Source organism: Schistocerca piceifrons, chromosome 5 (genome assembly GCF_021461385.2).
Source record: "Schistocerca piceifrons isolate TAMUIC-IGC-003096 chromosome 5, iqSchPice1.1, whole genome shotgun sequence".
In the NCBI taxonomy this organism is placed as follows: Eukaryota; Metazoa; Arthropoda; class Insecta; order Orthoptera; family Acrididae; genus Schistocerca; species Schistocerca piceifrons.
The window spans coordinates 640,915,870-640,940,208 of NC_060142.1; the positions used below are offsets into that span (position 1 = coordinate 640,915,870).

General features: G+C 43.1%; 1 protein-coding gene across 1 annotated transcript in view; it reads left to right on the forward strand.

Annotated features, from left to right (window-relative positions):
* Nucleotides 1-24,339, forward strand: part of LOC124799174 (pikachurin-like) — a 944,586-nt gene that overhangs the window by 671,145 nt on the left and 249,102 nt on the right. Inside the window, exon 5 of the mRNA XM_047262711.1 lies at nt 24,049-24,250. Coding sequence (XP_047118667.1) covers nt 24,049-24,250 — 202 coding nt within the window. The remainder of the gene's footprint in view (nt 1-24,048; nt 24,251-24,339) is intronic.

The window sequence follows — 24,339 nt, forward strand, 5'->3', positions numbered from 1 at the left end:
GAACACAAGAGACAAATTGATCGTTCAAGTTATCAACAGTGCAATCCTTATGCAAGAACGTCAAAAAGATTCTGAAGAGCTGTTTGATGTTCTTTTTATTTCGTCAGTCCCACTGCATAGTGTATTGAAGTCGGCGAAGGTAGAATTTATGAAAATACTGTTTGAGGTAAAACATGCGGGTTTTCAAATTAAATGATGAAATGATGTTGGTGTGGCTCTTAACTACGCACCTTCTGACTCAGAGTTGCAATATCAAAAGTTTTGGCTTGTTTCGTTGTCTAGGGGCTGGGATACGTAGTTGTCGCATTACAGGCCAAATACTGTTGAGTCTACATTATACGGTAAGAATGAATCGCATAGTCGAAGTTTCTATCACTCGGCAATTGCGAATTATGAATGTAATGTATACATTTATAAATGAAAGACTGCAATTAAATGAAATCTGCAGGTACTACCTCCAGGTACGACTTTAAATGATGAGTACGACAGTAGAAGTACTTTTGAGAATGCGATATATTCCTGCAAAACACTTATTGGTGTCGATGGTCCAGTAATTACATAAAATATAAGTTGAATAACAGGGAAACAATAGATTCCTACTGCACGTAATTAGTTTTGAACAACAACATAGCTCGCGTCATATTCACTTCCAAACGCACACTACGTCTTCACTGTAGAAGCCACGGAAATCTCAAAAGTGCACAAGTCGCCACTCCGAAGTACACTCCTGGAAATGGAAAAAAGAACACATTGACACCGGTGTGTCAGACCCACCATACTTGCTCCGGACACTGCGAGAGGGCTGTACAAGCAATGATCACACGCACGGCACAGCGGACACACCAGGAACCGCGGTGTTGGCCGTCGAATGGCGCTAGCTGCGCAGCATTTGTGCACCGCCGCCGTCAGTGTCAGCCAGTTTGCCGTGGCATACGGAGCTCCGTCGCAGTCTTTAACACAGGTAGCATGCCGCGACAGCGTGGACGTGAACCGTATGTGCAGTTGACGGACTTTGAGCGAGGGCGTATAGTGGGCATGCGGGAGGCCGGGTGGACGTACCGCCGAATTGCTCAACACGTGGGGCGTGAGGTCTCCACAGTACATCGATGTTGTCGCCAGTGGTCGGCGGAAGGTGCACGTGCCCGTCGACCTGGGACCGGACCGCAGCGACGCACGGATGCACGCCAAGACCGTAGGATCCTACGCAGTGCCGTAGGGGACCGCACCGCCACTTCCCAGCAAATTAGGGACACTGTTGCTCCTGGGGTATCGGCGAGGACCATTCGCAACCGTCTCCATGAAGCTGGGCTACGGTCCCGCACACCGTTAGGCCGTCTTCCGCTCACGCCCCAACATCGTGCAGCCCGCCTCTAGTGGTGTCGCGACAGGCGTGAATGGAGGGACGAATGGAGACGTGAGGTCTTCAGCGATGAGAGTCGCTTCTGCCTTGGTGCCAATGATGGTCGTATGCGTGTTTGGCGCCGTGCAGGTGAGCGCCACAATCAGGACTGCATACGACCGAGGCACACAGGGCCAACACTCGGCATCATGGTGTGGGGAGCGATCTCCTACACTGGCCGTACACCACTGGTGATCGTCGAGGGGACACTGAATAGTGCACGGTACATCCAAACCGTCATCGAACCCATCGTTCTACCATTCCTAGACCGGCAAGGGAACTTGCTGTTCCAACAGGACAATGCACGTCCGCATGTATCCCGTGCAACCCAACGTGCTCTAGAAGGTGTAAGTCAACTACCCTGGCCAGCAAGATCTCCGGATCTGTCCCCCATTGAGCATGTTTGGGACTGGATGAAGCGTCGTCTCACGCGGTCTGCACGTCCAGAACGAACGCTGGTCCAACTGAGGCGCCAGGTGGAAATGGCATGGCAAGCCGTTCCACAGGACTACATCCAGCATCTCTACGATCGTCTCCATGGGAGAATAGCAGCCTGCATTGCTGCGAAAGGTGGATATACACTGTACTAGTGCCGACATTGTGCATGCTCTGTTGCCTGTTATTATGTGCCTGTGGTTCTGTCAGTGTGATCATGTGATGTATCTGACCCCAGGAATGTGTCAATAAAGTTTCCCCTTCCTGGGACAATGAATTCACGGTGTTCTTATTTCAATTTCCAGGGGTGTATTTCTATTTGCTGCGACCACGTGCAAACTGCTCCACTATACAAGTCTTTCCGCCGACTCACTCGCGTCGCACTCTCCGTGTCCTGTCCCATACTCCGTCCAACGCTGCCGCACTGCCAGAACTACCCTGCCCTCTCTCGAAACGAGCCTCCTCTCCCACTTCCATACCATTATCGAGCGCTGTGAATGACTAGAGTGCTCCCTCTGTGTCTCATAGCCAACGCACACTCAAAAACATAATGAAACATATTTGAAATACTGGATTTACATTTAAATACTTGAAATTAAATAAGTATACCTACGGCAGGACCATAAACACGCTCTAACACACATTATTAAATACATAAACAATTAAATGAACATATATCAAAAGTAACGAAGCAAAAGGTAGGCCAGAAGTCTAATGTCTCTGTGCTTTCTAATGCAGAGTAAATAATTGATCATGAATACCAAATATCAGATATTAACAAAGATATAGACTGATCACCATATTTATAAGCATGCTGCTACCGTTTTTTTTTGTGTGTGTGACTGTGGAGTACTTACGGCCTGACGCGATCGATGGTAATCAGCCGCTTTGACCTCCAATAACTCATGTACTATTCAAGTTACATGCCTGTAATTCATACTAATTTAGGTTTACACTAATAGCTTTCTAAAGACATGGCGATCGACAAAATCGGATGAATCGTTAAGATTTTGGAAATTCGTTATTTGTATAATTTACAGTCAGGTACTAAGCTTAAAACTAACAAAGATATTCAAAATCTGATTACACCATCAGAATTGTCGTGCAAATAATAGTAATGTATAAGTTTCTTTTTGACGTATCATGAATCATTTGGCTACTATTAATTTCCATACGAACAGTCAAATGTGTGCCGTTAAGGCTTCACAAAGTCCACCATCTTTGACACTCCCGACATAGACATCTCCTTCATCGACACAAAGCACCATCCTCGTCACAGCGGAATTCCCAGCCACGCGGCTGGACCATGCACTGCGGCTACCCCTCTCGTCCGGCTAACGTTTGGCACCACGTGTCTGCCAGCGAGCTCGGCGCTCTAAGATATTGCTGGCGAAGAAACCTGGCGTTGCCCAAGTGTTTGTTTATAGCTGGGCGTCCACTCCCTTACCACGCAGCATCTGGCTTTGCGCTTAATGTCTATGACGTCATATCTGCTGAACTGTGTGTCGTAAAATGAAGTAATTTTGAACGTAATTTAGCGGCACATGGGGATACTGTTGCAAAATGTATTGCTGATAGAGTTATTAGCAACGAAATAATAAATTTAAAAGCCATGTACGATACTGGAGTTTTTCACGCATCCCATTGTTAATGTCGTCATATCTCCTGACTGTGTGTTGTAAAATGATATAAGTTTGTTCATTCATTGGTATATGTGCATATAGTCTGCGAACATTGCAAAGAGTGAAACAGTAATAAATTATAATGCCATTCCTCACGCAGTGGTTTTACTGTATGAACAACGGAAACGTATTACGAGACATACATTTTTCCTCGTGTCATCTTACTGTGGACTTCAGCGTGAAAAAGATTAGTTAAGGTTTGATAATTTATGTAACGTTTCAAATTGGTTCAAATGGCTCTGAGCACTATGGGACTTAACATCTGAGGTCATTAGTCCGCTAGAACTTAAAACTACTTAAACCTAACTAACCTAAGGACATCACACACATCCATCCCCGAGACAGGACTCGAACCTGCGACCATAGCGGTCGCCCAGTTCCAGACTGAAGCGCCTATAACCACTCAGCCACTCCGGCCGGCTGTAACGTTTCCAGTAAGTCACCAAGTGCTCTCATTCTTAAATACTGGATGAATAAAGACTGGGAATTCACGCGTCGTGGGCTACGCTTCTTTCTTACCCCCATCCCCACCACTCTGATAGGTATGTGGTTCTTACAGTGATCGTCGCCTGACACTAAAGTATGTGGTACGTGTAACAGGTTTAGTTGAAATCCGTCACTTGGTTCACGTACATTTTTATAATATGTATGGATTCCTCCTCAAACAGCAGATATACTAATTTCACATGAACTGTACTCTTCGAGTTACGTATATTGCAGGTGGAACGTATGGTATCACAAAGGGTTAAAGTTATTGTGTTTCAAGACTGGTAAACAGTTTTTCAAATAGTCCTTTTCTTTTATTAAGTGAGATAGTGTACTTACATTTCACCACAACCCTCCCCCTCCCCCCCCCCCCCCCCATTTTACAAAACTAACATGAATATGAGTTCCACCCACCCTCCACCCCCTACCCCCTACTCCCACCCTTCCATTCCACGGCTCGAGGTGAGATCCCGGGTAAGCACTCTTCTAGTGGGAGAGCTGTTAATTCTGACTGAAGAGGTAAAAGTGTGGTGGTGTAAGGCCGCTCGTGAAGCAGGTCGCTTGTGAAGAGCAGGTATGCGGCGACTCCTTTGTCTCCAGTCCAGCGGGCCATTAAGCCGGTGGCGGAGCTGCACGGCGCTGTCCGGCGCGCCTTCCACTGGCTGTTTGTTTACGGCCGGCAACGGCGGCTGCGGCCGTCTTTCACTGCGCCTTACTGCTTCCTCCCCTACCTAATGAGAAAACATTTATGAGGGAGGATAAGTTACAAAAAGCCTGGACTATCAGGAGCAAACTTCACGTGTTAACTACGTGTGACATAATATCTTGAAACACTATTAAATTTGTACCGTTCGCATGCCTAAGCAGCGTTAAAGAGACAGTTCCTGCTACTAATCCGAATCTCGAGAAATGAGATTTCTCGAGAGATTGAAGTAGCTCGATCCCTTACGAGAAATCTCGATCAATCGAACAGATTATATGTATTTTGGCACACTCCATAAACGTGACCGATTCTCAAGCAAACGGCCCACAGTCGCTGTTTAATTCTAATGTTTGTTGATTCGGTAACAGTTTCATATTTTCAACTCTTTGTGACATTCCTCAGTAAAGAATTGATACCCATGCGACAGCATGTGTACCTAATATGACCCAAACGCTGAGATTAGAAATGGAATTTTCCGTTGCTCATACCTCGAGTGCTGTTGGTGACCAAAAGGTAGTGGCAAGTGTTTTTTGATATCCCTTGAGCAAGGGACCATTTGTACCCAACAGGAGGATCGTCTTAGAGTCACTACCCTACAGTACAGGGTAAAATTATGCATGCTACTAACTTCCTCCTGCTTAGGCAACTGGAGCATATTCGTTGGCTCCTTTTACATTTGATGGGGTCTGTGGTGGCCTTGATGGGACTTACTGAGACACGCGGACTAAAACTCAGCCGCGGATTCCATGCAAATGAGTTTAATTTTTATGATGTATTTCTATGATCCCGATCTCGAACAAGCTGTAAAATGTTCCTCATATATTTACCGTTTTCGAGATACAGAGGCTCTAATTATCCTACTTGCGCCGGCCGCGGTGGGCGAACGATTTTAGGCGCTTCAGTCCGGAACCGCACGACTACTACGGTGGCAGGTTAGAATCCTGCCTTGGGCATGGATGTGTGTGATGTCCTTAGGTTAGCTATGTTTAAGTAGTTCTAAGTTCTAGGGGACTGATGACCTCAGATGTTAAGTCCCATAGTGCTCAGAGCCATTTGAACCATTTTTTACCCTACTTTCACGTGTAAAATACGTATATAAAATCAGGTGTGAGGCACAAACGTAGTTTATAAAGTGATGTAGCACGGAGAAATATGCTGTAAAGTGTCTCCGTAATCACTGAGAACCTCACGATGTAGTATTGAAGGACATGCAATATTTTTTTTCACATAATCAGGTGTGAGTTGTAAATTTATGTTTTGCGTTATTTCAGTTTCACGTAAGTAAACCATCTGTCTCCTACTGACCTCTTTTCATATGAGTTACATGCTCTACTGCAGAACGGAAGAGTACAATCGGAAAAATGCTCCTATCAGATCACATAAATGTAAATGTATTCCTATTTATTTAAATGACTGACTGAAAAGTGGGGTATCAGTTGGTTCATTCTACCTTGCTCTGCACTTTTAAAAATTTTCCAAAAAATTTTGGCATGCGAACACATTCGCGCTTTTTTATGACAGAGAAGGAGGCAGTGGCAGAGGCAAAGACCTGGAAAAGTAATAAATACGGGAGTAGACAGTGGTTGTGTTATGGAAAGAGCGAAAGAGACAGTGGCAGTGTGAGAGAAACAGCGGAACAAAGTAGAAGTGGAACATAATTGACAGGAACAATAGAGCATTAGGAAATCGGTGACGGAACAGAGCCGGGGGCAGGGGGGAATGTAGAGAAAGAAAGTACAAATGGATGAGAACCAGTGATAATGATAGACACAGTATATGACAGTGACAGCGAGGAAGAGAGAGACACGGTGAGAAGATATAGCAGCGGTAGCAAAGAAGAAATGAGATATTAGCAGTAAGAGATATCAAGAAGGAGAGAGTGTTGGTGCGACGAGGCTAGTAGTAGGACAGAACGAAGGGGACTGTGGCTGTCATACGGGAGACAACACAAAGAGACACAAAGAGTTAATGACAATGGGTCGAGCTGAATTATGGAGTGAGAAAGGGTAACAAGAAGTGGATGAGTGTGAGCGATTTACAACGAAGGACTAGTGGGTGTGAGTGAGGTACTGTCAGGGGAGCTTTTGGGTATTCGTGGTGAGTTTCACGTTAACAAAAACGCATGCCAAAATTTTTGGGAATTTCTTGAAAGATTGAGAGGAAGGTATGATGAGGCACCTGGTACCCCACTTTTTCGCCAATCTTTTAAATAAACAGGGACCTATATTTTTGTGCATTTTTCCGCTTGTAATATAATGCAGTATACACATGCGTTGGAAACGCCAGGACAAACGCATGCTTGAACTTAAATACTGATGACACTCAATTCTGCAGTTTGTGCTGTCGTGTCTGACCACGAATCGTAACCATACAATGCACCCAGTACGTCGTAAGTGGCAGTCGCGGTCAGGACACTATCCTGTGGAGGTGTGTGTGCATTATGTGGATTCTAAAATGGGCAGATTGATCGTATGGAGGGTGCCTACGTAACCAAGACAGATCAATTGTTTCTTCTTTCAAGAGGCATCGTATTGTAAATCAGTGCCGCATACAAGAGAAGTGGAAAAGCGTTATCCACTACGTCACAACACGGACGGAAATGCGAGTTGAGTGATCGTGACGGACAGTCATTGAAGGGGACTGTGACGACAAATAAGAGCAAAAGCAGAAGTCACTGCACAGCCGAATGTCGCACTCGCGAACTCTGTCAGGACCAAAACTACACGAATGGAGATCCATAAGCAGGAAATTGCAGGGTGAACTGGAATTGCAAAACCACTCATCAGTGAACCAAATGCCAATAACAGGAAAACGTTATGCCGAAGCCATAAAAAATTAACTATGGACCAAGCAGACGAATTGTCGCGTCTCCCTTGGCCACCAGAGTGACCAGATCTCAATATAATTGAACCTTTGTGATCCACTTTGTACAGAGGAGTGCGTGATCGGTATCCACCCACATCGTCGTTACCTAAAGCTGCCACCACTTTCCAGGAACAACGCTATAAATTTCTCTGGAAAACCATGCAGGGCCTGTGTTTATCCTATCCGAGGCGACTGGAAGCTGTTTCGATTGCCAACGGTTTACTACACCGTGTTAATGTGTTTCTTGTGTTTGCATATTTTTGTAGAACCGCTGTACGTCATTTGTACCAGTGATTTCGAAGAACAAGTATTTTAGTCTCGTAGGACCATATTCCTGATGTCGGAGAAAATACGACATTAGACGATTTCGTACGTTACGATGATAGTGTGGAAACCTGCGGTGCTTAACTCACGTTGAGTTTTAGGCCGGGCTGTTTGACAAAACCTAAGACGATGAAAAAAAGCAGAAGAGTAAGAGGAAGAGACGTAGAATATGAGGAAGCAGAGAATGTTCGTAGTTGTGCATGTACAAAATCCTCTGAGCACTATGGGACTTAACTTCTGAGGTCATCAGTCCCCTAGAACCTAGAACTAATTAAACCTAACTAACCTAAGGACATCACACACATCCATGCCTCAGGCAGGATACGACTCTGCGACCGTAGCGGTCGCGTGGTTCCCGACTGTAGCGCCTAGAACCGCTCGGCCACTCCGGCCGGCGTGCATGTACATCCGTAGAACATAACTATATGATACAAAATGCAGTTATCCAAATACAATGATAGTCATTGAGACACAAGACGATCGTTGATATCTGTACGAAATATAACTGAAGTATCGCAGTGTATTTTCGGAAATGTCAGTGTATCTTCCGATTGAAATTTTAAAATTAATGAAACATGTAAAAAACCATTTTCCGTTAAATTGAGATCAAATTCTTGGTTTCCGCTTCTCTCTGTACAGAAATGCACATGTAAAAACAAGAAAGTCACGGCACTATGTGTTAACTTTTTATTTTTAGTGGATTCCCTTTTTTAAAATTTTTTCTGATACCACCTTCATCTGTCGTATTTTCGTTAAATCGGACTCTGAGGTATTCCAGCTTAATATGAGGCACTTTGAACCGCAAATTATCTTCAGTCGGCTGTAGATGTTTGCAATCGTCAGTCACTACTATATGCCACAAGGTGCCATATGGCAAGTGGCGGAGGCTACGTCGGTTATAACAACCGACTCCCACGTTCCCCGTCTCATTTTCAAATTATGCATAGTTATAACGACTGCCTTCGTATGCTGTGGTGTCGTAACTTCCCTGATTTTTTCCCCAGTTCATGATCATTTCGCAAGAAGTAACACATTGTCTGATTCTTCTTGCAGCCGGCCGCTGTGGCCGAGCAGTTCTAGGCGCTTCAGTCCGGAACCGCGCTGCTGCTGCGGTCGCAGGTTCGAATACTGCCCCGGGCATCGATGTGTGTGATGTCCTCAGGTTAGTTAGGTTTAAATAGTGCTAAGTCTAGGGGACTGATGACCTGAGATGTTAAGTCCCATAGTTCTTAGAGCCATTTGAACCATTTGAATTTGCTTCTTCTTGCAACATCAACTATCCAAATTTCCTGTATTTATATCTCCGTGATACAAAACGCCTCTCCACTAGCACTGTGGTTTGGTGAACATCCGCCGCGCTGGATTAGCCGAGCGGTCTCAGGCGCTGAGGTCATGGACTGTGGGGCTGGACCCGGCGGAGGTTCGATTCCTCCCTCGGGCATGGGTGTGTGTGATTGTCTTTAGGATAATTTAGGTTAAGTAGTGTGTAAGCTTAGGGACTAATGACCTTAGCAGTTAAGTCCCATAAGATTTCACACCCATTTGGTGAACATCCTCGTGACCCTCTCTCGATTACCAAGGTAACCCATGACGAAACATGTCGCTTAAATTTTGATTTTATTGTACCGGGTGAGGATCCGATACTGCGTAATAACACTGGAGAACGGACTGAAGAAATATTTTGTCAACCACTTCTTTTGTGAACGAGCTATTTTTCCTTAAGAATTTCCCAACGAATATCGGTGTGATATCCGCCTTTCCTTATATTTTTGCGCGGTCATTCTCTTTTCTTCTTTCCAGTGATATATCTCCTTCATTGTAGTCGAACAGCAATACATATCTCCGTATTACATTATGTTTCTCTGCGTGCAGAATTAGCTTCTCGTAGCTGCATCAAGTACCGAACCTTATCAGGTCTCCCAGAGATTTGCTACAGTTTTCCGACGTTGTACCGTCATGTGCACTACAGCCCGACAGCCTCACGTAACTTTCCACGCTAACCACTACGTCACTTATACATTACTGAACAGTAACAGAACTATAACACACCTCTGGAATACTCCTGAACTTACTTTTTACATCTGACACTTTCTCCCCATTCGTTGATTTTTATTTTTGAAGCGTTCCGAAGCAGTAATAAAGATGATCCGGTGTTCCATAAGCTGCTGCTTTATTCATTAAGCTTTGCTGGGAAAGAGCTTTACTTTTGTAATAATTTATAGGCAGCAGGACAGCTGTGTGGGCGGTTCGTCTGTCTCGCCTGCGTGACTCACGATGAACAAGATGAAGGCAGAACTGCTTACAGACTCACCGTATACCGGGTGACAGTCATTGAACTATACGAAACAAAATCATCATAACTTCTGAACGGTTTGTGTTAGGACGTTCAAACTGAACAGTTGGCCCGGGCATGATGTGAATTAGTATGCGCATGCGCACGCGTCTTCTTGTTATCGGCCATTCGCACGCGAAAATGTCACGGTACAGCGTGCCTGAGCGTATAGCGCTTGTGAAGGCTAGCAATAAGAGCCCAACTGCGGCTCAAAGGAACTTTGTGACCGATTTCAAGCTCAAGACAACGGGTTCAAGTGGGCTAAAAATGAAGAATTTGATTCGCAAGTTTGAGAGAACGGGTAGTGTTCGTGGTGACAGTGTTGGCAACATCGATCGTCCAAAAAGAGTGAAAACGCATGAAAATATCGAGAAGACACGGGATGTGTTTCAAACCAGCCCCAGGAAATCGATCAGACGAAGTGCATAAAGGATGGAAATCAACCGGGTGACATTGCGACAAATTGTCGTTGAAGATCTGCATCTCTTCCCATACAAAATTCAAACCCATCAGCCATTAAACCCCAGGGCCATGGAACAGCGGCGGAGTTTCGCCAACACTGTTGTCCGCCGAACAGGACTTTGATGTCAATTTGGCTTGGTTTAGCGATGAAGCCCAATTTCGTTTGGAAGGGTTTGGTTCAAATCGTTCAAATGGCTCTGAGCACTATAAGACTTAACATCTATGGTCATCAGTCCCCTAGAACTTAGAACTACTTAAACCTAACTAACCTAAGGACATCACACAACACCCAGTCATCACGAGGCAGAGAAAATCCCTGACCCTTCCGGGAATCGAACCCGGGAACCCGGGTGGAAGGGTTTAGGTAATAAGGAAAACTGGCGCATTTGGGGACTGAGAATCCGCATTTCGCTATAAAGAACTCTCTTCACCCTCAACGGGTGACTGTGTGTTGTGTAAAGTCCAGTTACGGAACACTCGGTCCGATATTTTTTGATGGCACAGTGACTGCCGAACGGTACGTGAAATTTTTGGAAGATGATTTCATACCCATTATCCAAAGTGACCCTGATTTCGACAAGATGTGATTCATGGAAGATGGAGCTCGATCCCGTCGAAGCAGGAGAGTGTTTGATGTCCTGGAGGAGCACTCTGGCGACCACATTCTGGCTCAGGGGTACCCAGAAGCCATTGGCATGGGCCTCGATTGGCCTCCATATTCTCTGAATATGAACACATGTGACTTCTTTTTGTGGGGCTATATTAAAGGCAAGGTGCACAGAAATAACCCCAGAACCATTGGTGAGCTGAAAACAGTCGACACCTCAGTGGATGATACAGAATTTCGCTATTCGTCTGCGCCACGTCATCGCCAACGGTGGCAGGCATATCGAACATGTCAGAACCTAAATCCAAGTTTGTGTAGTGAGGTTAACATGTTGAACAAAGTGCACGTAGTTTGCATCTAATTTACGTTTTTATCATATGATTCAATAATTAGTACCATGTATCAAAGATCCGGCGGAGCCTGAACTGACACGGACAGTTCAGTTTATATCGACTTGGCGCCCAATTCCCTCTTTTTCTGACACCCATTTCCGCGGACAATGAAGAAGAAACACACACCATTTGTTTCTGGAAATCTTAGAAAATGTCACCCATACGTATTATCCAAATTGAATCATATTATCTGCAGTGCTGTTTACAAACGACAGCACTGCGAGACAAAAACTGTTCGTTGTAACGCTGTTGTTTTGGAGGTTGAACTTTTTAAGTTACCACCCCTCGACAGAGCCACTCCGTGAATTAAAGAGGAATTGTTGCGGAGGAATCCGTTCCAGCACTGAACTGCAAAAGTTCTTCAAACAAACGAGCAATGTGCTCAGGGAAGTTGTAGGAAGCACAAAAAAAACCTCCAAATATGTTGATCTGCATGTATAAGGCAGTCCATTTACGTCACTTTAGATTGCACAGTTTATAGATATATTCGTATTTACTAAAAAGAAATAAGCTACGTAGAAGAGGATACATTGTGGATGCTCTGCCCAAGAATTTATTAATATTTAATTCAACTCGATCCTAAACAGCTTATGGTCACGAAATGTCCTTACATAACTACGAAGTGCATTCAAGTTCTAAGGCCTCCGATTTTTTTCTAATTAACTACTGACCCGAAATCGATGAAACTGGCGTTACTTCTCGACGTAATCGCCCTGCAGACGTACAAATTTTTCACAACGCTGACGCCATGATTCCATGGCAGCGGCGAAGGCTTCTTTGGGAGTCTGTTTTGCCCACTGGAAAATCGCTGAGGCAATAGAAGCACGGTGAATGTGTGGCCACAGAGAGTTTCTTTCATTGTTGGAGAAAGCCAAAAGTCACTAGGAGCCAGGTCAGGTGAGTAGAGAGCATGAGGAATCACTTCAAAGTTGTTTTCACGAAGAAACTGTTGCGTAACGTAAGCTCGATGTGCGGGTGCGTTGTCTTGGTGAAACGGCACACGCGCAGCCCTTCCCGGACGATTTTGTTGCAGTGCAGGAAGGAATTTGTTCTTCAAAACTTTTCGTAGGATGCTCCTGTTACCTTAGTGCCCTTTGGAACGCAATGGGTAAGGATTACGCCCTCGCTGTCCCAGAACATTGACACCATCGTTTTTTCAGCACTGGCGGTTACCCGAAATTTTTTTGGTGGCGGTGAAGCTGTGTGCTTCCATTGAGCTGACTGGCGCTTTGTTTGTGGATTGAAAAATGGCATCCATGTCTCATCCATTGTCACAACCGACTAAAAGAAAGTCCCATTCATGCTGTCGTTGCGCGCCAACATTGCTTGGCAACATGCCACACAGGCAGCCATGTGGTCGTCCATCAGCATTCGTGGTACCCACCTGGATGACACTTTTCGCATTTTCAGGTCGTCATGCAGGGTTGTGTGCACAGAACCCACAGAAATGAAAACTCTGGAGGCGATCTGTTCAACAGTCATTCGGCAATCCCTTATAACAATTCTCTCCACTTTCTCGATCATGTCGTCAGACCGGCTTGTGCGAGCCCGAGGTTGTTTCGGTTTGTTGTCACACGATGTTCTGCCTTCATTAAACTGTCGCACCCACAAACGCACTTTCTACACATCCATAACTCCATCACCACATGTCTCCTTCAACTGTCGATGAATTTCAATTGGTTTCACACCACGCAAATTCAGAAAACGAATGATTGCACACTGTTCAAGTAAGGAAAACGTCGCCATTTTAAGTATTTAAAACAGTTCTCATTCTCGCCGCTGGCGGTAAAATTCCATCTGCCGTACGGTGCTGCCATCTCTAGGACGTATTGACAATGAACGCGGCCTGATTTTAAAACAATGCGCATGTTTCTATCTCTTTCCAGTCTGGAGAAAAAAGTTAGAACTTGAATGCACCTTGTAGGTAACAAGCTAGGATAAACGGCCAGGCGACGAATTTACCTAGGCACATTAGAGGTGTTTGACCAGACGTCAGCACCACACCGTTTTTCCAAGAAATATTAAACTGAGCTCCTTAGAAATGTGTGGTGTTGAGCCAAATGTTGTAGATGTGCACCTGATTTCCACTTGGAAAAATGGTGCATGATCACGAGAAACACTATAATCAGAATAAGTTTTGACAACGCTTTACAGTCCGGTTGGAAATCTTCCAAGGACGTTAAACACAATGCCTGTTTCTGACTTGCGGTCACTAAGCTTAGTGGCACGTACGTACAAAAATTTACTGAATTTCTATCAATGCCACATTGCAATCACAAATATGGATCGTCAATGCGCAATTATCTGCGTGTGAATTTCGAAGACGATTGAGAGTTGAAAATTATCCTGAAGTACTCGCATTCAAACCAATAACGCCATCACCTGACTGAAAAAAATAGTGGGACAATCCTCTTGTGAGATGACAAAGAAAATACACTCAAAATGCAGTCTGTTTTTAAACGACACACGAGACAGCAATGCACACGCATGTATCATTTTGTGTAGTACCGAAGTCCTTTGTGAAGAATGGAAGAATAATGTGTGTTGTATTTCATGTCTTAATTTTATTATGTATGCAATTTAGTTATAATAAGTTTGGACACATCACTTGTACCTACAACAACTTTGAACATATCACTTATACCATTAACATAGGTATCACACGTTCAGCGTTTCCTAAACCATTTTTCTAAGATAACAGCAGGATTTCTTGGCCGTCCTAAGTGAAACTAAAAACGTGTGGGCGTTTAAACCGTATCATGCCTTTTTCCACATCTCTTCTTGACGAGGCGAGGCTTCGACTCTGACTGTTGGGATGTTTTTGCTGAGTCCTTTGGTGTCGCGGACTAGTTCAGCACTGACGAAGACCAGGATCGTGTGTACTTACAAAATGAGATTTTCCTCGCACTTGGTCTGGAGGAGAAGTGTTGTTATTTTGTATTTTTGAGGTTAATGATGGTGGCTCGCCGTTGTTGGATGGATAATAATGACAGGGGGGAGGAAGAGAGAAGGAGAATGTTTACCAATATATTATTGTCGTCGTGCAGAAGTGGTTTCCTGATGGTTGTTTTTCTTTTCTTCTCGCAACTGCTGTCCACTTTCAACTATTGCTGTGGTGCTTTGTCATTAAACCGACTCTTCTCAGGACAGAGTAGCTGGAGACAAATATTATTGTCGTATTAAGGTGTATACTGGAGAAAAATTTGACAGCCAGATACCCCTCTTCACCATCAATTAAACAGTTTCTAGGTAAGAAACTTTAGTCTTCATACGAAGCTCCCAACAAAGCTTATTTAGTTACTTCCTGGAGAGTTAAGGCAACGAATTACATCTTTTTCAATAGAACATTTTTTTCTGTCATGTAAGAGATGTATTATAAACAACTGTGCGCAAATGATTTTAAATCATATTTCTGTGTATTTTAGTAATGCAAACGGAAATTTGTCCAGAACTGCCTGTGTGTGAGATATATGTTATGGCGGCGAAATGTCCATATATGTGAGGTGATCAAACTGGAGCGCTTTTTCCAGACCGCACAGTTCACTGTGCCTTCTAAATGACCTGCGGACGAGATGTAATCTTGCTGACATCACAGAGCCACAGGCTGTTTAGCAGGCGCCCTAGGTTGTCAATTCAGGAAAATGGGCACTCGTTAGTACAACCCATTTGAAAGAATATTTCGGCACCAGTACATCCCTCTTAACACAGCCAATTATAGACAGCATATTGCATCCACCATTAAAACTTCGAATGATGCTAGCCCCTTAACAAGAATTGATAGAAATTTGATTTAAATTGACTGGTTCACAGTTGATTTCGATATATACACTGAAGCGCTAAAGAAACTGGTATAGACATGCGTATTCAAATACAGAGATACATAAACAGCCAGAATACGGCACTGCGCTCGGCAACCCCTATGTAAGACAACAAGGGTCTGGCGCAGTTGCTAGATTGGTTACTGCTGCTACTTTGAAGGGTTGTAGCTCCCAAAGTAAAAGTGATAGGAATGTAATTTAAATTGATGTATATACAGCTGGTGTTACTGATACCAAGTCATGACAGAAACAATTATTGTTCCATTTAAAAAATTGTATACTTTTGCTATAACTCTTTGGATAAGGACACAATAAACTATGTTCATAGCACCGCAGACCGTGTAACGTTTCTTATGGTGACCTACCGCAATAAATATTTCCGTCGCCTATTACTTCGTAGCTTACAGAAGCAAACACAGTTAGTGAATCGTGTGCAACTTATTTATTTTTTCTATGTTTGTGTATCTGTCCAGAAACAACTGAAGTATGTTCGCAACTCTGCAGAAAGAGTAGTGTTTCTTATCTTTACCTACCTAAATAAATATTCCTTGTACGTATTATTTTCAAGCGGCCTGCATATATGTATCGTTTGTCGAAAGAATTGAGAACGATCGTACTATTCTGTGTCACCCTTGCAGAGGAAGTTGGAGCTTTCTGGTAGCACACAGCAACTCTTTACGTAAAGATGAGAAATGCTCTCGGCAGGTTAAAATAGTATTAAACTGTTAGAAAGTTTGAGTACGTAGTCGACCTAATAATCTCGCACTCGACTCCCGAAAGAGGACGGTGATGAGCAATTTAACGCGGTTCTCGGATGGAGAGTGGAAAGAGGGCTGTGGTAAGGACAAAGAGAAAACGCCTGTGACCAATGTTATATTGCAAGAATTAATGAAAAGAGGGAAGGTCAAAGGCGGGATTTCAGGGAGAGGGAGTTACAGTGTTCTTCGGAACAGGAGGAGCACCTGCCGTCTGGAAGGGATCCGCCGTTCGAGCCGGTGTTGACACAGCGGGCAGGGCATGGCGGAGCGGCCTAGAGAAGGGCGGGGCAGTGCCGGGCCTGCGAAATTAGCGGCCGGCGGGCTGTTTGCTCTGCGGGCAATAACACGGCGCTGGCGGCAGCCGACTGGCGGCTGGCGGCTGGCGGCTGGCGTCGCGCATCGACCGCCCGCCACTGGCGCCAGCTGCCCGCGCCCGATATTGCGCGCCCCCCGCAGGCCCACGGCGCCGGTTTACACAAGTGGCCGTGTCTCGCCAGTACGGAATTCCTTCCGAGACCGCGCTCACGATTAAGAGGTCCGTTACAGCCGCATCACGATTACGCAGGTCCGATGTGTTCTTTTTCCTGCGCTACTGCTGTCTCGAAATTAAATACCAACATCAAAACGTTTTACGGTCGGCAAGACTGGCGAAGTCTCACAGTAGCTCGCAATTTAGGGCAAGCTCCAATGTGAGTGGTTTTTATTAGTTTCCACAGCGAAGTTCTATCTAGAAATCTGGCAGAAATTACCGAAGAGAATCTGGTCATATGTAAAAGTACACCAGTGCACCAGTAGCAACACACAGTCAATAAACTCATTACACGATAGTAATAGTGATGGTACTGATGATAGTGCCACTAAAAAAGAGCTACTAAACACGTTTCTCCGAACTTTTTTCGACAAAGAAGGCGAATTTAATACTCCAAATTGGAATCAAGAATAGTGCCACTAAATGGAGAAAGAACCTGTCCGATATTTCAAGAAAAAACAGACTTCCAAAATTTAATATAAGTAAACTGAAAGATGTCAACAGCAAATTTACAGAAAGTCTACACAGCAAACCAAATAAAACAGACTGCAACAGAATTACAGAAGCCATGGTACAATCAGCCACTGAAACTGTACTGACCAATAAAAAATACAAACTCCCGTGGTAGAACGAAGATTTTAATGAAGTAACTGAAAATCGAAGACAGGCTTGGATAAAATGGAATAGCAAGAAAACCTCCGAAAATCACGAAAACTTCTTACAGGTTAGGAAAGATATATAAAAAGTATTGACAACAGAGACTCTTCAATAAAAACCAAATCGATGAAATAGAAGAGAATTATAGAAGACTATCGAAGTTTAAACCTCCTACGTTACACATAAGAGGACTCGATGGAAAACTAAATTTGGATGAAAAATCATGTGCTGCAGCTTTTGGAAATTACTTTTCATCCCTAGTGAATTCTGAAAATCCAAATGAAAACCTTGATTTCTATCCTACTGTTGCTTCTGCAGATAGTCCACCTCCCACGTTAGATGAAATCATGAAAACTATACAACTCTTGAAAAGTAACAAATCTGGAGGTCAGGATCGCATCTTGGCTGAAATGTGGAAATACGCATATTATGATACAATAAAACATCTCCATGATATCATAGTGAAGATTTGGGAAAATGAAACTCTACCTCCAGATTGGACCGCAGCAATTACTCACCCGCTTCATAACACAGGCGATAAGAATGATCTGAATAATTAACGAGGAATCTCTTTGCTACCAACGACATACAAGGTCTTTTCCAGACTGTTGTTAAACAGAGCTGAATCAGTCTTAGATCAGCAATTGGGCGAATATCAAGCTGGTTTCAGGACATCAAGATCCTGTGCAGAGCAGATCCATAACCTGAAATCTGTTATATCATAGGCCAAATCAAGATCAAAAATGTTTGTTGTGACCTTTGTCGACTTTCAGAAGCGTATGACTCAATTGATCGAGAAACAATAAAGAACACCGTTGCAGAATTTGGTCTAGATAGGAAAATAATCAATCTGATAAGCGCCACTTTAAATAACACAGTTCAGAGGCAAACTATCAGAACCATTTGAAATCCGTGCAGTGGTGAAACAAGGTGACCTGCTCTCTTCATTGCTTTTCAACTGTGTCCTGGAAGAGAGAGTACAACCGTACCGCAAGGGTATGGGATTCAAATTGGACACAAAAGAAATGGCCTCAGTGGAAACTGTTCGGCTTTTGCTGATGATCTGGCACTCATTGTAAATAATATTGACGAAGCTAAGGTTCAAGTGTCCAGCCTAAAATCATTGCTGTTAAGACTGGCACAAAAATAGCACTTAACAAAACTGAATTCATCGCAAACATCAAACACGCTCCTCCTCATATTGAAATACAACAAGAGAAAATCAAGCAGTTGAAGAAATTTAAATATCTTGGAGAAGTAATTACGCCTGACGGTTCTGAAAATGCAGCTGTAGAAAGTAGATGTTCTAAACCAGAAGGTGCTTTTCATCTGTGCAGAGACTTATACAAAAGCAAAAGCCTGTCTTTAAACCTAAACCTTCGTTATTATAACACCGTAATTAGACCGTCAGTTTTGTATGCATCAGAATGCTTAAACACGACGAGAAAGGACCACTACGAAAACTTGAAATGAAAGACCGGAAAATTTTGAGGGAAATCATTGGTCCCATCAAAGAAAACGGAGAATTCCGCCGAAGACCCAACTGTGAATTATACGAACATACAGAAGACATTGTTACCAGCATGAGGAAGCGGAGAATGATGTTTTTTGGTCAGCGGGAAAGAATGAACCCTCAAAGACTTACTTATCAGATACATTCATCAATTTGAAAAACAAAATCGTATTCAAAATGGGCAAGCAAAGTTAAAAAGGATTTACAGGAGGTTGAAATTTCATTTGATGACAATCGGGATCGAGAAGTTTTCAGAGAAAAAGTCAAAATTACTAAAAACCTTATTTCGCTTACTACGCCAGTCCCACGTCCTGCCTGCAAATGGTCAAAACAGAGAAAAGAAGCACAGCCAGCCAAAATGAAAATCTACTGGCAAAAGAGGAAAACACAATCAGGGAAGAGATAAAAATCTTCGTGGTCCATAGCAAGCCGAAACGATAGTACAAAAAAAGAGATACTAAACACGTCTTTCCGAATTTTTTTCACCTAAGGAGACGAAGTAATAACTCCAATGTTCGAATCAAAAGCAACTGCCAACATAAGTAACTTAGAAGTAGAGATCCTTTATGTAGCGAAGCAGCATAAAACACTTCAGAGAGGCCAGACTTCCGGTCCAGATTGTGTACCAGTCAGGTTCCTTTTAGAGTATACTGGTACAATAGCCCCTCGCTTAACAATAATTTACAACCACTCGCTCGTAGAAAGATCCGTATACAAATGCCGGAAAATTCCACAAGTCGCACCGATACCCAAGAGAGAAAATTTTAGTAATCCGTTGAATTACAGATCCATATCGCTAAGGTCGATTTACAGTAGGATTTCGGAACATATACTGCCGTAGAACATTATGAATCACCTCCAAGGTAACACGGATTCAGAAGATACCGTGCTTGTGGAACTCAACTAGCTCTTTATTCTTGCGAAGTAGTGAGTCCTGCCGACTGGGGACGTCAAATTTATTCCATTTTATTTTATTTTATTTTCAATTCCTAAGGGACCAAACTGCTTAGGTCATCGGTCCCTAGATTTACACACTATTTAAACTAACTTAAAGTAACTTATGCTAGGAACATCACACACACCCATGCCCGAGGGAGGACTCGAACCTCCGGCGGGAGCGGCCGCATAGTCCGTGACATAGCGCCTCAAACGGCCACTCCGCGCGGCTCCATTTTATTCCCATATAGCTTCTGACGCAGTTTCTCACAAGCGGCTTCTGATTATTAAACCTAGTGCTTATGGAGTATCGTCTAGGTAGTGCTACTAGATTCGTGATTTCCTATCGGAAATGTCACAGTTCGTAGTAATTGAAGGGAATTCATCGATTAAAACAGAAGTAATATCTGGCCCTCTTCGAGGAAGTGTTATAGGCCCTCTGTTGTGTTTGATCTACATAAACGATTTAGGAGACAATATGAGCAGCCCTCTTAGATCTTTTGTAGATGATGGTGCCATTTACAGTTTTGTAAAGTCATGAGACGATCTAAATGAATTGAAAAATTTATTTAGACAAGATATCTCTATGGCGTGAAAATGTGGCCCTTGTTTCGAAAAAATGAAAACTGTTAAGTCATCCACATGAGTACTAAAGGGAGTCCGCTAAATTTCAGTTACACGATAAATCACACAAGACTGAACCCTGTCAAATGAATTAAATACTTAGGAATTACAGTTAAGAATAAGTTGAAGTGGAACGAGCTCATAGATACTATCGCAGGGTAAGCAAACCAAAGGCTGTGATTTAGTGGAAAAAAGCTTAGCAAATGTACTGTCAGGAAGTTTGACTACATTATGATTATCCGCCCTCTTCTGGAGTACTGCAGTGTGATGTGGGATCCGTACCGGATAGGGCTGACGGAGCACATAGAAAAAGTTCAGAGGACGGCAGCTCGTTTTGTACTATCGTGAAATAAGGCAGAGAGTGTCATGGATATGATACACGAGTTGCGGTGACAGTCATAAAAAAAAAGGTGCTTTTCGCTGGGACGGGACCTTCTCATAAAATTTTCGTCACCAAATTTCTCTTCAGAGTGTGAAAATATTTTGTTAGCGTCCACCCACGTAGGGTGAAATTATTGTCACAATAAAATAAGAGAAATCAAGCTCGTACAGAAAGATTAAGTGCTCGTTTTTCCCGCGAACAATTAGAGAGTGGAACGGTAGAGAAGTAGCTTGAAGGTGGTTCGATGAAGCCTCTGCCAGGCACTTAATTGTGAACTAGATCCACTGCCGTCATCTTGGTCAATTCTAACCCTTCACCCTCCAGTTATAAGGAGGTCGGGTGTTTCAGTTATGCTAGCATTAATAACCGTCCACATAATTTTAAAAAAATAATGTTTCATGCCGTTAGACATCGGGTGAACCATCCGTAAAACGTGGCTTTTAACATAACAATTCCCGATTATAGCAGTCAATCTAGTACTTAAAGTCTTACTGGGGTCCTAAGTTTTCATTTGACTGCCTGATCTCTCACACGTCCTGCAGTAATCAAAGTTCCGCTGCTACAGGCGAATAATAATGCATAGAATATATAACTTCAAAGAGGAAACAGTTTTCCCCACTTCAGCTTAATGGAAACATTCATTAACTAAAATATGAATTGAAGTTAATTCCAATAAATGGATAATATGTCATCACACATTCACTCCAAACCACCTGCTTTGTAAAAGAAAATCAGTGGACTCAAGAACAAACAAATCTTGCATGCATTCTGAGCTCACAATTACAATCACTGCGTCTGATAATATTTAACAATCTTTCTTTAAGAGAAATTCAGTTCATGTCAACGTCTGTTAGCCCGTCCTAAGGTATGTAAATAGTGAACTAAAGCTACTTCCGACCATAAAGAAGATGTAAAATAATTTTTAAAGTATCTGTCTTTATCTTGTGTTCACTCCAGACTGATGTTAACTTCTAGGCAACAAATTAAACGCATATATAAAGTTACATAAGATATTTTATTATTCCAACTCAGAACAAATTACTCAATAGAAAGTGAGCCAAAGAATAAAAACTTAAATTTTTAACGTCCACTGCACTTGCATGGAGCAAAACAGCACGCTGTACTGGTTACTTCCTTAGCTACACTAGGCCAGGATAATAGATGCTGATATGAACAGAATTTTATTAAAGAAAGATTGTTAGATACTAGGAGGCGCAGTGATTGTGATTTCAGAATTTAGGCAAGATTTAGTCGTTGTGCAGTTCACTGCTTTTTCTTTATTTTTTTTTTCTCACTTAGCTTCAATATAACGAGACTCATTACTCAGCATGAAACAGATTTTCATTAGTCAGCAGACATATTTGCTGCATCAGCCTATCATTAAAAAAAAAAACATGTACAGTGGGTATAATTGAACCATTCTTACGTACACATAAATGCTCTGGATCCGTAGACGGATCTGGGCTAAATAACGAAATGTCGTTGAATCACTGTAAAATTATAACAAATATACAGCTATTTATAAAGATGTAGATGTGTAACCTCATTGGCCTGAAAATTCGTGTTTATGAATCATTAACCTATTAACTGGAAGATTATTTTTCTTCAACCTACATTTATTTTGGGATTACCTGATTGATGCAAAGACTTAGAAAACGAATGTAAAATACAAAAATGAAGTAACCTTTAAGTAAACTGTATATTTTAGTCATCCCCAAATGGGGATCATGGCAGTTAGTGGGTTAATAGTTTTCAGAATACGTCTACAATTTAAAACGAAAAATGTGGGTTGCCTGCAGTAGGCCACAGTCACGAAGTGCACTGTTCATCCATAAGTTAGTAATTAGTCTAATAGTAAGGAGGTCAACTGTTCATGCATCAGTTATGAATGTGCCACATTTTTCATTTTCATTGTTACAAGTATTTTCTTAGCTATTAGAAACGCTGAATCGTAGACTTTCAATTCTATCTTTTGGGCTTAGGAGAAATTACTTTATACTTTTTACTCCACTTTAAATGTGTGTATATTAAAAATTTATTTTGATTCAAATAATTATATTCCACTTTTTAATGTTGCTGTGTGAAACTTTCAATCGATTTCCAACATATTGATGAGGTTACAACAGAAACTTGATGAGATTATAACAGAGACTTGTGGTGAATTTCAGGTTTATTTGAGTTTCTCTTCATCTGTCTGAAGCAATATATAGCCTCCTCCTATAGATATCTTGCGAAAAGATCATAAAGGTAGAAGTTAGAGTGATTGGAGCTCACATAGAGGCTTACCACTAATTGCTCTTCCTGCAAACTACTCGTGACTGGTATAGGAAAAGTGGCAAATTGCAGTGGTGTACAGTACCTTACGCCACACACTAGACAAGGAAGTGGGTTAATATTGCACTGCCATCCAGTCCTGAGCTACGCTTAAAATTTTGAGTCTCTAGCTGATTGGAAAGTTAGTTCAAAATAAACTGTCTCTCCTCTTCTCGCCTCTCTCTGCCCAGCTGTGCTCCTCCATTTGCAATAGCGCCTGGAAAGCCTCCAGATACTACCTGTGCGACATGCCAGTCCTGCAGGGTAGGCAAGATGTCAGGTGTTACCGAACTGTTTTCACTTCCTACCCCATACCTGCCGAACAGACCGACAAAAATGAAAGTTAGTATTTGACTGCCATCCGATTCTGTGCTACGTGTAAAATTTCAAGTGAATAGGTCATTGGGAAGTTAGTTTAAAATCAGTTGCAAAATTTGTGTCGAACACACACACACACACACACACACACACACACACACACACACACACACACACACAGAGAGAGAGAGAGAGAGAGAGAGAGAGAGAGAGAGAGAGAGGATGGCGACCTAATAAAAACGTGATAATAATAATCGTAGACCGGTTTTGAACGAATGAACCGTCAGTATTCAGCCACACAATCCCTGTGTAAATGCGAGTTTTAGTTTACCCTGTTCGCTCAGTTATTACTGCTCCGTCTTGCCACTTGTTACAGAAGGTCGCAGAGAGACGCGATGGAACTAACAGGGCCTTGAGTAGTAGTGAATCCTTGCCATTTTCCATCGCGCTAACGCCCGCAGCCAGAGAGACAAATGTTGCTGAGTGTGTGTTGGGGGTTCCGATGTGTTGCAGAGGTGGAGGTGCGCAGCCCGCGCTTCTCTGGCCAGAGCTGGCTGGCGTTCCCTGCGCTGCGAGCCGCGTACAAGCACGTCCAGCTGTCGGTGGAGTTCCGGCCGGAGGCAGCAGACGGTATCCTCTTCTTGACCGGCGAGCGCGACGACATGGCGGGCGACTTCATGGCGCTCCTGCTGCACGCCGGCTACGTGGAATTCAGGTGAGCGAGCGAACCAGCAGCTACGCGGTCTCCAGCGAAACTCTGCCAGACTCTACTGCATATACGGGGGATAGGCAAAACAATCTGAA